Source organism: Bombina bombina, chromosome 5 (assembly GCF_027579735.1).
Source record: "Bombina bombina isolate aBomBom1 chromosome 5, aBomBom1.pri, whole genome shotgun sequence".
Classification (NCBI taxonomy): Eukaryota; Metazoa; Chordata; class Amphibia; order Anura; family Bombinatoridae; genus Bombina; species Bombina bombina.
In genome coordinates, this window is record NC_069503.1 from 1,005,180,191 (window position 1) to 1,005,196,096 (window position 15,906).

Genomic DNA, 15,906 nt, shown 5'->3' on the forward strand with positions numbered 1-15,906 from the left:
AGCTTCTGCTTTTATGTGTTATCTGAAAGGAAGACAACGTTCGGCAGAGAACAAAGTAACGTGGGAATATGTCTGAGTTATTTGATGATGTGTAGTTCTGTGTTTACACAAGCATACTGGTCCAAATAACGCCAGCCAAATTGTTATTTGTTAAGCCTCAATCATCCTAGCCAGCCACCCTCCTTCACAGCATTATCTTGTTTTTGATAATTTAGGTTTACACCCATTCTCCTTACATGTGTTGAGTTAGCCCAGCTGTTAAAGCTACAGCGCTACACAACATTCAGTGGTTTCCACCATGTACTACATTAGCAGTATGGATAAAGATTATGTAGCTCCTAGAAGAAAAAAAGAAAGGCAAGGATTTCTGCTTTACATAAAATTAGCTTATTAAAGGGGCATTCTAAAGCAAAACATGACATGCAGTTGCTCTTTAGATCATGTGATTTTTGCATTACTGACATGATATGCTTTAAGGACAGTTAAATACAGGAATTGCATAATCAATAAAGGCCTAGTAAAAAGATAATGCAATAGCACACGCTCTAAAATTGTAAAGAGCAATAGATTTTTTTTTTCCTGATACATGTGCCGGCCCCCAGTATAATGTGACAGCCATCAGCCAATCACAGACTCAAATACATGTACAGTACACTGTGAACTATTGCGCATGCTCAGTAGGAGGCTGGTGCATCAGAAAATGTGCATATAAAACACATGCACAGTTTGATAATAAGTACTTTGTAAAGTTGTTTAAAATAGTGTGTTTTGTCTGAATCATAAAAGAAAATGTTTTACTTTAGCGTTCCTTTAACTGCCTTGTTCTGCTCAGGTGCTGCAATACTGGTGTCACCAATGGGGGACTTTACCTATATTTTAAACTCATTGGGCCAGATTACGAGTGGAGCTTAAACGTTTGCGTGCAATAAATATTGGGTTTTCGTGTTCATTTGCATGCAGGTTAAATGGCTCTGGTATTTCAACTTAAATTGCTATCAAGCGCTCACATTTATTTTCATGTTAATGGTCGATGGGTCAGAGCTGTGGTTAACTGTTTTGCAAAAACAAAAAAGTGTCACAAATCACATAAAAAATACTTTACAAAGTACAGTTACATTCATAATAACACTGTCTGATAAAAAATTATTTACCAAAAATATTGCACACAAAACTTATATGGGCTCAAAGATATGAGGTCTCATGGGTTAAAAAAAGGCAAGCAATGGGCTTAAACATTGAGATACATACAGGGAGTGCAGAATTATTAGGCAAGTTGTATTTTTGAGGATTAATTTTATTATTGAACAACAACCATGTTCTCAATGAACCCAAAAAACTCATTAATATCAAAGCTGAATATTTTTGGAAGTAGTTTTTAGTTTGTTTTTAGTTTTAGCTATTTTAGGGAGATATCTGTGTGTGCAGGTGACTATTACTGTGCATAATTATTAGGCAACTTAACAAAAAACAAATATATACCCATTTCAATTATTTATTTTTACCAGTGAAACCAATATAACATCTCAACATTCACAAATATACATTTCTGACATTCAAAAACAAAACAAAAACAAATCAGTGATCAATATAGCCACCTTTCTTTGCAAGGACACTCAAAAGCCTGCCATCCATGGATTCTGTCAGTGTTTTGATCTGTTCACCATCAACATTGCGTGCAGCAGCAACCACAGCCTCCCAGACACTGTTCAGAGAGGTGTACTGTTTTCCCTCCTTGTAAATCTCACATTTGATGATGGACCACAGGTTCTCAATGGGGTTCAGATCAGGTGAACAAGGAGGCCATGTCATTAGATTTTCTTCTTTTATACCCTTTCTTGCCAGCCACGCTGTGGAGTACTTGGACGCGTGTGATGGAGCATTGTCCTGCATGAAAATCATGTTTTTCTTGAAGGATGCAGACTTCTTCCTGTACCACTGCTTGAAGAAGGTGTCTTCCAGAAACTGGCAGTAGGACTGGGAGTTGAGCTTGACTCCATCCTCAACCCGAAAAGGCCCCACAAGCTCATCTTTGATGATACCAGCCCAAACCAGTACTCCACCTCCACCTTGCTGGCGTCTGAGTCAGACTGGAGCTCTCTGCCCTTTACCAATCCAGCCACGGGCCCATCCATCTGGCCCATCAAGACTCACTCTCATTTCATCAGTCCATAAAACCTTAGAAAAATCAGTCTTGAGATATTTCTTGGCCCAGTCTTGACGTTTCAGCTTGTGTGTCTTGTTCAGTGGTGGTCGTCTTTCAGCCTTTCTTACCTTGGCCATGTCTCTGAGTATTGCACACCTTGTGCTTTTGGGCACTCCAGTGATGTTGCAGCTCTGAAATATGGCCAAACTGGTGGCAAGTGGCATCTTGGCAGCTGCACGCTTGACTTTTCTCAGTTCATGGGCAGTTATTTTGCGCCTTGGTTTTTCCACACGCTTCTTGCGACCCTGTTGACTATTTTGAATGAAACGCTTGATTGTTTGATGATCACGCTTCAGAAGCTTTGCAATTTTAAGAGTGCTGCATCCCTCTGCAAGATATCTCACTATTTTTTACTTTTCTGAGCCTGTCAAGTCCTTCTTTTGACCCATTTTGCCAAAGGAAAGGAAGTTGCCTAATAATTATGCACACCTGATATAGGGTGTTGATGTCATTAGACCACACCCCTTCTCATTACAGAGATGCACATCACCTAATATGCTTAATTGGTAGTAGGCTTTCGAGCCTATACAGCTTGGAGTAAGACAACATGCATAAAGAGGATGATGTGGTCAAAATACTCATTTGCCTAATAATTCTGCACTCCCTGTACATATACATCTCTAAAGGTAGATATGTATGTATTTATATACCGTATCTCTATATATGTGTAAAGATGTATTTATATGTGTATAAATGTATTTACAGACCTATATACACATATCAACACCTACATACATATTTATACATACATAGACATATAGAAGTGCATTGAAGCCCTCCTTTGCAGTTAGTAGATGAGAACATGATACAACATATTTATTCAGTATTCATATTTAATTAAAGGTTTTAACTATGTATTTACTGTAAATATTTCACAATTCAATGTTCTGCACATAGCAAAATGTGTTCTTTGTATTTGTATTTCTAAATAGATATTCATATATATATATATATATATATATATATATATATATATATATATATATATATATATATATATATATATATATATATATATAATCAGTATAGCTATAGATATATATATTGTACAAAAAACCCATCCGATATATGTAGAAATATTTATTTAAGAAACAGAATATATTGTTCTATGTGATGAACATTGGAATGTGAAATATTCATATTTTCATGTCGGGTTAGCGCACATGAGAATATGCAATTGGGTTGCGCACAAGTTGGGCGTTTTCCTTTTTTTTTGGTACATTGAATTCTATGGGGGAATAGGATAGCAAAAACAGTTTAATTTTAACTCATAATACGAGAGCAACCCAGCACGCACAAAAAGTTTAATTCTAGCACAATTAGCACTTTAGGAAAGTGCTAAATAGCGTGCCACGTGTAAACTGGCCCATTAATTTGTATTTGTTTTGTATTAAAATGTTCATTTAAACCTTTGATAAAACAGGAAGATTTTTAAGTTAAACACAATTTACATGTAGTATAAAAAGTGTATCCAGTTTTTTTTTTTTTTTTCCACATTATGGTGCGGGTCCACAAGATCATCGCATGTGGGATCACATGCTCTAACTTCCAGGAGCAGACAAACATCTCTAAATTCTACTTTTTCATATGCTCTAGAACTTTCAAGTGCTCTGATCTCATTTATAGAGGTTTATAGAGGTTCTCTAAGCCTGGGTTCTTCAAATTACTGGGTCTCAACACCATGTTTACTGGGTTGTGAGCAGGGCCACCATCAGGGGGTGAAAGCATAGTTGCAAACAGTCCTGAATCTCCCAGGGCAATACCAGGATTTAGCTTTTTGTCCCTGGTCTTTATTGTCAGGGTGACTCAGCTGTGTTGTGGCTTTGGAAAGTAACTGGAGCTTTTTAAGCAGCATGCCTCTACCCACCCCTGTGTCGGACTGCTTATAACAGTAGCTAAGTATGAACAGCAGATTGGAGACGGATGGAGGTGCTTTGTGCTGTTAAACCTGGGACATAAAAATTTTACCCTTTTTGTGGTAGAATAACACTTGCAGCAGTGCCTCACACACCAAAGACTTCATGTCTGCAAGGTTCTCGTCAAGTTCCCCATATTCCCATGTTTTCTATCAGGCAACCTGGGCATCAGGTAGGCAGTTTTAGGGAAACACTGGTACCATATTCTGGTTTGATAATAGGTAATTATCTGTATACAGGAGCAGACATGTCGTAGCAATAAGCATTAGCCATAACCCACTCTGTAGACTGACTGGCAACTTTCTTCATAGAGGTTTTAGTGGTATTTTTGACAGGTTCAGAGGGGGAATTCCACCTGCCGTAATATATCCCTATAGTCTTGCAAAAAATAACTGAGGGTTGACTGACAAATTTATCTGGGGGACACTGTAAGGGATATTGGGCAAGCATAGATAAAGCATTGCCCTCTGACATAGATATAGCATTGACTCTGACCCAGTAGTCAACTATCCCCTGTAATAAGGCACTAAATAGATGTGCTAAACTCCTGGCCTTTTTAGTCTGGTCATTAATGAACCAAGCAATTCTGTTATTGCAGAAGATACCGCTATTGTCAGGAGCCAAAATTCAGTCAAGGGCTTTAATTTCGGAGTTACAATGCTTTGCACTACTGACTTGTCTGTGCATTCTGTCTGGGGAACCTCAATGAAACAAGTCCAATGGTGACAGTGCCAGTGTTATTGCCATGAAAGCAATGGGTTCAATAACCTGCAAGCACCTAAATATATTATTGACACATTTAGTAATATTTTGTGAACAGAGTTAATAACAAATGTTGTTTGATGTTAATAAACTTAGTGTTGTGAATGCTATATATACAGCTGAATCAGATCATACAGGTAGTTTTTCTGTATTTTTACAAGCAGTCACATAGCTGTAACTACATTTTAGTCACTAAGTTGGCCAAAAATTAGGGGGACCCAATCAATGGCTTATTATGGGCCCCAAACTTTCTAGTGTCTTCCCTTTGTGTGTGTGTGTGTGTATGTTATTACCTTTTACAACATTATCATGTTTGACTATAATCAGGAATAAAATACTCACGCAAATATTGCAACTATCTTGTATAATATTTTAGAAAATGTCCGCCCAATCATTACAATAGGGTTGCAAAGGTACTGTATGTGGTATCATTGCACAGGGTCTTAAGGGGAAAAGTTTGACAGTGCTCTAAATTATCTTAGACTTCTCATAGTGCCTCCTTGACAGAGGGGATGGAAGGAGTTTAGCCAGGAAGTGAAAATCTTCTCCCAGTAGGAATTATCACAGTCCCCCCAGGTGAGATGCATATTTACAGTATCTGCCTATTCCCTGGTCTTCATTGTGCTGCTCCTTTAGATTGTTCTTTCACGTCCTTGAATGGGCTTTTTACTACATGCAGTATTCTATACTTTCTTGGAAAGTGTTATTTCTTCTGCTAGAAGAGTTTCTGAGTTATCTGCTCTTTCTTGTGAACCTCCTTATCTGATTTTTCATCAGGATAAGGCTGTTTTATGGACGCAATTTAATTTTTTTACCTAAAGTTGTTTCCTGAGACAACAATAGTGATAGATTTTTGTTTCTGCTATGTGTCCTAATCATAAGAATGTTTCTGAGAGATTTTTGCATTATTTGTATGTTGTTAGGGCATTGAAATATTACATTGATGCTACTAAAGATTTTGTTCCAGTTTATTCTTTTTTCTGGTCCTAGGAAGGGTCAGAAGAGAAGGCTGCTGCTGTTTCTTTGGCCTCTTGGTTAAAACTTTTGAGGCCTGTAGAGTGTGAGATGTAACTCGTTTTGCAATTTCTCTGAGCATTGAGGGGAAGATTGGCAACTGTCTTGAATGTTTTCCCACTTGTAAATAATCTATATTACTGTAGAATGATTGACTTTAAATTAGTGTTGTGTGGCGACTCCACCTCCAGGAGGCTCTAGGCACGGACCGGTAGCTCTGCTTGTTAAGGGTCGTACCTTGACTTTTACTGTTTGGTTGACTAGTTTGCCAGTTGTTCTGTTCACATTTGGGCCTTAGCTTGGTATCAGTTGCTTCCTATGGAGCATGTTTGTTCTTGTGTGTTTTTTTATGAAGCTTTGTTTGTGCTTCTGTTTTTTTGTCTGCATCTTTTAGAAGACTGTGTTAGTTTTGGGCTCTATGTCTTTCTGGGGGGGTGGGGGGGGGGTTGATTCTCCTTCTTGTGGCTGAGAGTCCTTTCGGAGAGACCTATACGGAAATGGCATAGCGCCTTCCTTTGGGGTCTTTGGCTTGGACCTTCAGGTTGAGATCTCAGTTAAGTGATTGAGCAGTTTTTTTACTGTAATTCCTTTTTTCTTCTCACAAAGTTCTTCTTTTCTCAGTGAGATATTAATGAGTTAAGAGTTATCGGGAGATTGTACCTTATAATCAGGACTGCCTTTCTTTCCCACCCGCATATTTGTGAACTCCACAGTTTGGGTATTGGTTTCTCATAGGTTATAAATGTTCTTGTGGACTCTGCCAATAGTTGGAAAACTAAAATTCTTCTTACTTGATAATTTAATTTCCTTCTTGGCAGTGAGAGTCCACAATTCCACCCAGACATGTTTATGTAGCGGTGGCAGTCATTTGCACCTCTGTACCCCTTGTATCTCTCTTCACTTTTCCTTGACTGAAAAACTGGAGGGTAGGGGAAGTAGGAGGGATATTTATAGTCTTGTTTGGGCTGTGTCTACCTCCTCCTGGTGGCCAGGAATAGTATTTTCCCATAGGTTATGAATGTTCTTGTGGACTCTCACTGCCAAGAAGAAATACAATTATCAGTTAAGAATATTTTTTTGTTATGAGATATTAACATTTGCAACCACCTCCCTTTAATAATAATAATCAAATATTGTGCTATTTAGCAACTACAATGCTCCTAAATGTTGATGAAAGAATATTTAAAACATTAAAGGGAAATGAAACCAAAAAACTTTCTTTGATGCTTTAGACAGAACATACAATTTTAAACATCTTTCCAATTGACTTCTATTATTTCATTTTCTTCCTTCTCTTGTTATCCTTTGCTGAAAGGTTTATCTAAGAAAGCTCAGGCGTAGCACAGAACCTACGTTCTAGCTTCTGATTGGTGTCTGCATATATAAACTGAATGTCATTGGCTCACCCTTGTGTTTCGTTGCTCTCCTTTAGTTGGCTGGCATTTTAAGATTCCAAGTCAATCATTAACAATACTGACATAGGTGCTATAGAGGAAATATAACAAACCTTGGTGGCCACTGTTGATTCCTGGTTTAATACTCTATGTGCAATAAAGCAAACCTTTAAAACATAATTTTTTTGTGGGATTAATGTTTGTTAGTTTGTGAAAGTGCATACATGTATGAGTCCCTGTCTCACTCTTTTGCTGTACTTGGAAGTTCCAATATGTGAAGTGATGGAAGATACAGCAGGCAGTACTTAATTTCTCCTCCTTTTTCTTAGAGCGACCAGACAGTGATCTTTCATCTGATATAAGGAAGAGCAGTCACTAGCATAGATTGTTCCTCCCTTGCTAATTGCAATTGTTTCAAAGAAAGATTTTCTGGCCTGAATTACTAAATGTCTGAAAATATATCTAACAGATGGGTTCCGTCAGTATAAAGCAGTAATGCTCCATTGTAATTGGCCGTGTCAGACTTTAGATCCTATAAAGGAATAAAGACGACAGCTCCCTGTTCATTTTCTTCCACACCCTCTACGTTAGCTCCAGTTTTTCAGCTTTTTTTCAAACTAACCTCAGCAACAGCTGTGACTATAGTATATTGTTTTAAGTATATGCTGTTCAATTGTTTCAAGATTTGTTTCTTGTGCATTTCTATGTATTAAAACTGAGATTTGTGGCTCTACTATGTTGCTTGATTTATGCTCCTTTGCATTGTGAGTAACACGGTGTGCTTGGGCCATATATGTGCCAGTAGAATGTGTTTCCATGGAATAAAGCACTTTATATTAGGATTCAAGGACACAAACCTACTAAAAAACTACTTTCCAACCCATCAGCATTTCAATGCAAGCTCAAGTAATTTTTTTATTCCTTTACTAAACCATTCCAATCCATTAAAATAATTCCCATTCAAATTTGCAAAACTCTCACATTATATATAGCGCATAACAGGAATGTCTAGTTACACATACAGAGAGCCATAGTAAAGGAAAAAGGATGGCTAATTGATTTAGTTTTCATAAGTACTGCCTTATCTGTTGCATGTTACAGGGAATTAAAACCCAAATGTGTCTTTCATTAGTCAGAACCAGCATACAATTTTATACAACTTTCCAATTTGCTTCTATTATCAAATTTTCAGCAGTTTTGCATCAATGTTATATATTGAGCACTATATGGCAGCACTATTTTTTGTCATGTAGTGCTTCAGGCATGTGCACACTACCTACCTAGGTATCTCTACAACAAACATGAGAACAAAGTAAAATTAAAAATAGACGTAAATTGGAAACTTTTTTAAATTGTATTCTCTGTCTGAATAATGAAAGAAAATGTGGGGTTTCATGTCCCTTTAACTTCAATTCATGGTATGTGCAAGTAACAGTATCAAATCATTATGTGTAACTATTATTAAAGGGATAGGAAACAGTTTTTTCTTTCATGATTCAGACAGAGCGTGCAGTTTTAAACAACTTTCTAATTTACTTCTATTATGAAATTTTCTTTATTCTGTTGGTATCTTTTGTTGAAAAAATCTCAAGAGCGTACACTTGCCTGGAGCACTATATGTAGCAGTTTTGGAAGAAGAGGAAAACGTAACAATCTGCCGATTATTAGCTTCTTCCAATAGCATCCACAATTTATAATCACATTTTACAACACTCCGTACACTGTGGAGTTATTTTCCCAATTTGCTGTTTTTATGAGTTTGGAGCCAAGAAGTGGATGTCTAGGCCTACAGTTGCGGCTCTCTTAAAGGCTACAACTCCCCCACCCCAGTTTCCTGATTACTTGACCACTATAGGATTACAGAACGTAAGAACACAGGATTTGTTTCTATTAAAAAGAACCAAAAACATAGCTCACCAGCTTCTAATCCCAGAGAAGGAAAAGATGGCACAAGCTTTAAAAGGCAAAGAGCTAAAGCAGCTCATAGAGGATCATCTTATAAAGCTAGAGACGTAACTCCTGAGCACATGTGAACAATGGTATACAAACCTCTCGCTGGAACAAATTAATGCAGAGACTTAGGCTGCAACTCTTAGCTGAAATTCAGCCAATACCCCACCAACCTACACTTCTCAATTAGCCAGATATGTGATAAGCCGCCGACCATAGCGACACCTACTGAACACTGAAAATAAAGGCCTGGACAAGATGGCTGAACCTTCTATCATGGAACCAGCACCGTTATGTAGCTGACACAGTCTCGTCCTCAAGGTGTCGTGGACAGGCAATATCAATACCACAGAGATCTAACAAGAAAATGCAGAATAAATATCTTGTATCCTTAGCTGCCTCTTTTCAGGCTAGGGGAAATCCTAAGCAAACGGCAGAGAGTAAGACTGTAGGACACCCAGAGTTTTAACAAGTTACCATGTCCCTTTCCAATTAAAGATGATTATGGATTAGCGCTAAGTAAATCCCCCTCCGAATTTTCGATCACTCATGGGGCTCCATTTATTAAGCAGCGGATGCTGCTTCGGAACCCCATCGTTTCAGGTCCTCCTGAAATGGAAGTTAAGAAGCAGCGTTAGTTCGCTGGTCCTTAATTTGTCGAACTGTAATTAACCTGATCCGATACGATTGGGATGATTGACGGCCCCTGCTAGCGGCCGATTGGCCGCCAGTGAGCAGGGGGTGGCATTGCACAAGCATTTCACCATAAATGCTTGTGCAATGTTAAATGCTGACAGTTGTTAAATCTACCCCATGGCCTCCAAGCATTTGTTTTTGACTGCATGAACTGGAGTGGGTCCAACAATAATGTTCATGTAACGTTTCCCCCTTTAGTTTTTTTCCAAATTATAATTGCCTAATAACAGCAGACTCACTGCTACTCTCCTTTTTTGTTTTTATCTATCAACCTTTGATTATTGTACTCCAGGGTTACTGTTTGCAACCATATATATTATCTTGCACATCCTTTATAGTTATGATATGCAGAACATTTTTGAGATACTGGTTAATTCACTAGGGACCTAACTCTTTTTTTAAATATGCTACACTAAAGTTGGAGTGGCATAGGTACATAGGTAGCGTTCTTTTTTCCCCACTCTGCCTTGTGATCTATGCCAGGGATCGCTGGTATTGGCGGCTAGTTTGTTAACTTTTCATGTGTTGCCATGTGTCTACTATACAATAGCATTAGTGTTCCTTATTCAGTACTATTTTCCTTTTCTAACCTAAAGCCAAAGGTTATTAATATGTTAACAACCTGAAAGAAATCACACTACCTGGGTTGGATATATGATGGCATATTTGCTCTTTGTTTTTGTTTACCTAATAATGTTTCAGGTTTTACATGCTATTTTCCCATTCAGTTCAATACAGTGCTTCTTTATCATAACAAGGCTTTCTCAACACATACTGGATTTATAGTTAACCCTCTGGTGGCCTTTTCATTTTCATTTTGTGTTAACCTTTAGTTTTCTAGGTCTCTCATTTTTACTAATCTACAACATATTTTTTCAAGACTATAAAGGGACCTATATTGTTTCTACTAAATTAAACATCTTTGATATTTTGAATTCCAAGTTTTTCTGGAGGTTCAAGAAAAGTCTCACATGTTGTTGAATTGAGGAGAAAAATGGGTACTATGTTAAGTTTATTATAAAATATTTCATACATATAATGTGTAATTCTAACGCAGTAAGGTTTTAGCATTCTATTGTATTTTGTTTAATAAATGAATAAAAGAAAACCAATTTGGATGCATATTTTAGTAAAAGTATATTTTTAACACACCTTTGCATTTGGTTGGACATGTTTAGTGAGTTAGATAATAATGGTCATGTGGGGGGGGGGGAATGAAAATATTTTACATTTTTCTTTGGGAGGTTAAATTCTAATTTCCATGAAGTATTTTTTTTTTAACTTAATTTGCCTTGTCTTTCTTTTAACTGTATTTACTTGCCCAGTTCTGGCCCTGTTTGCTTTGCTTGATTTTCACATAAAGAAAATGGAAAATGGTATTTAGAAAGAAATACAACCCCACATTGTGTCATTCGACATTTTTACAATTTTTTTCAGTGCCAATTTAATTGGTGTAATTTTGAGATATAATAATATCTGAACAGTAAATTAAAGCCTATAGGGAACACATTTTCTTTGCTTATCTGCTTCAACAATATTTTGCATTTCATTTGGTAAAATGATGTCAGATCTTTTTCTTCAGAAATACAATAATTGCTTTTTTTAAACACTGTGTCCCACGGTTTCAAAATTCAGCCACTCCTGGAATCATTTTAATTCCAACTACTACAAAATGGTTTGTAATTTCTCCTATTTTTTGTTTTTTCTTTCCTAGCATTAGGCAGCATCAAGAGCGGCGAGCGATACTCAGTCCCATTCTAACAGATTTCACAGTAAGGGTAACTGCAGCTCCAGCTATAATCTTCACCAAAATGGTTTCTCCTGAGAACATGCACACTGAGGTGGGTAATAGAGCCCGTAACATTCTGATAACAACGTTTCATACTCTTCCCAGAAAGGGAAATTGTATGTGTAATCTGTAGTAATCATTGTACTCTGCTGCTTAAATTATTACTGGCTTCCCTACGCTGCATACTTTAGTAGTGTATTAAAGGGACAGTCAAGTCCAAAAAAAACTTTTATGATTCAAATAGTGTAAAACGAAAAGAAAAAGTGTTCCGCTAAAACGGACACTCGCAGCCTATCCTAGGAAACCCTTCCACAAGGACAACTAAAATAGATAATAAATGAAAATAAAAAGGAAAGGCGCTAAAAGCGGAGTGTGAGAAAACAGTGAAGATTCAAAGTGATAAAATGTGCCTATCAAATGGTGCGTGTGTCTTTAAATACTGTTGTGTTTCAAGATCATATAAAAAATACCGGTATATAGCCAATGTAGATTCCTTTTATGTGTATTGGTGAAAGAGTGCTCTAAATAAATAAATCGATATAGCAATGTAAGTATCAATGTTGGAGAAATTAGAAAATTGCTGAAATATAAAAAGTATCAGTACTTCACTTTTATAGCGTATATCCGAGGTTCACATGCAGGGTAGGCAATAAAACCATATACTGATATAAACAGTAACAATCCCAAATACACATGCAAGATAAGTAGTATGTGCAATCTAAATGAAATAGCTGTTTAGTTGCATAAATCTCAATATTTATAATACCCAGCAACTGCTTCAAAAGGATAAAAAATATATAAAAAAGGGGAAGAGATAATGGCTCGAAGTTAATGAGTTAATGTGTATATTCTGAATGGAATTTAAGTTGTTATTTAATCTTGATATTAATAATACCAAGAGCACTATATAGGCAATAGCAGAGCCACAAAATGGATAAAGGATAATATCATATAGAGATGTACGAACAGGCAATAAGTGTGATGCTAAAAAGTTATTATTTATTAAAGGATACAAAACTTCTGCTTGATTCAGCACAAATTCATAGAGCAAATATGGTAATCTTAGGGTAGAATAATAATACTAATACCATATATTGGAACATGAATATCATATGTTAAACTAAAATAATATGCTTGCATATAGATTCTCACATGTAGACCAGATTACATAAAAACATGGGATTTATACATGCATTTGCACAAATTAAAAGTCCAATGTTAGGCCATAAATGGGGCGTCTCCCATAAATGTCAGAAAAATTATAAATATATATATAAAAGCCACCTTAAAATATATTATTAAAACATGTGTACCAAGTACACTATATAAAAAGGGGGAGGAAAGCAGGGAATTCTTCTTATAATAGTTCCAAATTAAATAGTCAAAGTGTTCATATTAGCATGTAGAAGCTGTATGCTTATGGGAACTCCTTAGTGTGTGATAACCTTCACTTAGGAAAGCTCTTGGAAATGTGATAATGGTGATATTCCTGATATTGAAAGTCCCAACATGTACCCTCTTACTATGCAAGACAGGGATTATTGTAGTCGGTGATTGCTTGAAAATTTCTTAAAGTCACAAACATTTGTGTAAAACCGATACTCACGGTTTCTTGATGGAGGAAATTTAACTCTGGTCCCTCAGAGTGTGTTTAGAAAGTATTCAGAGAACCTGCACTTAGTGCGTTTGCATGCAGATGAATCCTGAGTGTCTAGAAAGTCTTGAACTGCCCTGTGAGCTAAACAGGTAATTCACCCTTAGATAGGGCTTTTTCAAGATACAATGCCCGCTGTTGTGATCGGTTCAGATATACCTGTAGTTGTTTACTGATTGGTCCGTTTCCGAGGGGATGTGGTGAAGGTGGAATCTCATTCATCATATTCTCCTTAGGGAGGTATTCTTAGTTACGGGACTCCTGGGTATGTGACCTTTCTTAATAGGTAACAATATATATATTGGGAATACTGTATATATACATGGGAATTTTATCTTGAAAAAGCCCTATCTACGGGTGAAACATGTTGAAGCGAACCAGCCTGTTGTTTCATCTTTATATCCAATCTGGCATAGTTTGTCAGCATTGAGAAGTTTGGCCAAACTTGTTTGTATTTGTCGTCATTTGGGGACTCATACTTGTTTCGCTCACTGGGCAGTTCCAGACACGCCGGATTCACCTGCGTGCAAACGCACTAAGTGCAGGTTCTCTGTAAGCAAACCAGCCTGTTGTTTCATCTTTATATGCAATCTGACATAGTTTGTCAGCATTAGAAGTTTGGCCAAACTTGTTTGTATTTATTGTCATTTGGAGACTCATAACCTGTTTAGCTCGCAGGGCGGTTCCAGACAGTCTGGATTTACCTGCAGGTGCAGGTTCTCTGAACACTTTCTAAACATGCTCTGAGGAACCAGAGTTGAATTTCCTCTATCAAGTAACCGTGAGCCGTTGCTAGCACTCTCCCACCTTGAGGGAGATCTGGGGGCTCCCACCGGCTCCTACCCCGGCGATCGGGCCTGCATAGTGACAGGCATCGCCGGGGCTTCACGTTTTGCGTGGTCGACGTGATGACGTCACCGCGCAACTTTATTAAAAAAATAAAATACAAAGTATAGGGAAAGGGGGCCTTTTCTCATGCATCTAAGCAGCTACAGACCCCCAAGACCCATCGTTGGAAATGTAATCGCCTAAACTTTCCAACGATGTAAGTCTTGTGGATCTGAAAATAAATATACAAAAGTTAAAAAAAAAAAATTTAAAAAAAAAACTTCAATCACCTTAGCACCCAGGTGGGAAAGTACTTAGCACTCAAAGGGTTAAGAAATTTTCAAGCAATCACCGACTACAATAATCCCTGTCTTGCATAGTAAGAGGGTACATGTTGGGACTTTCAATATCAGGAATATCACCATTATCACATTTCCAAGAGCTTTCCTAAGTGAAGGTTATTACACACTAAGGAGTTCCCATAAGCATACAGCTTCTACATGCTAATATGAATACTTTGACTATTTAATTTGGAACTGTTATAAGAAGAATTCCCTGCTTTCCTCCCCCTTTTTATATAGTGTACTTGGTACACATGTTTTTAATAATATATTTTAAGGTGGCTTTTATATATATATATATTTATATTTTTTCCGACATTTATGGGAGACGTCCCATTTATGGCCTAACATTGGACTTTTAATTTGTGCAAATGCATGTATAAATCCCATGTTTTTATGTAATCTGGTCTACATGTGAGAATCTATATGCAAGCATATTATTTTAGTTTAACATATGATATTCATGTTCCAATATATGGTATTAGTATTATTATTCTACCCTAAGATTACCATATTTGCTCTATGAATTCGTGCTGAATCAAGCAGAAGTTTTGTATCCTTTAATAAATAATAACTTTTTAGCATCACACTTATTGCCTGTTCGTACATCTCTATATGATATTATCCTTTAATTTTGTGGCTCTGCTATTGCCTATATAGTGCTCTTGGTATTATTAATATCAAGATTAACTCAACTTAAATTCCATTCAGAATATATACATTATTCAAATAGGGCATGTAATTTTAAAAAACTTTCCAGTTTACTTTTATCACCAATTTTGCTTTGTTCTCTTGGTATTCTTAGTTGAAAGCTAAACCTAGGTGGTTTATATGCTAATTTTGTAGACCTTGAAGGCCGCCTCTACATTTGACAGTTTTTCACCACTAGAGGGCATTAGTTCATGTGTTTCATATAGATAACATTGAGCTCATGCACGTGAATTTACCGAGGAGTGAGCACTGATTGGCTAAAATGCAAGTCTGTCAAAAGAGCTGAAATAAGGGGGCAGTGTGCAGAGGTTTAGATACAAGGTAATTACAGAGGTAAAACATCTATAATTATAACTGTTGGTTATGCAAAACTGGGGAATGGGTAATTAAGGGATTATCTATCTTTTAAAACAACAAAAATTCTGGTGTTGACTGTCTCTTTAAACACATCATCACCTCTTTTTGCGCATGTTTTTCCCATCACCCGAAGTCTATTTGCAATGTGGCCCCTTGTGACATTTCCTTATAATGGCCTGTATATCATTACATTGCATTAAAGTGTTGTTAAAGGGACATACAACCCAACATTTCTTTCATGATTCAGATAGAACATACGACAACTTTCCAATTTACTTCCGTTATTATATT

General features: G+C 36.8%; 1 protein-coding gene across 2 annotated transcripts in view; it reads left to right on the forward strand.

The window, feature by feature from the left end:
- Nucleotides 1–15,906, forward strand: part of VPS13B (vacuolar protein sorting 13 homolog B) — a 1,996,594-nt gene that overhangs the window by 1,447,854 nt on the left and 532,834 nt on the right. For both annotated transcript variants that reach the window (XM_053715243.1, XM_053715242.1), the window contains exon 32: nt 11,650–11,776. In XM_053715243.1, the coding sequence (XP_053571218.1) occupies nt 11,650–11,776 (127 nt within the window). The remainder of the gene's footprint in view (nt 1–11,649; nt 11,777–15,906) is intronic.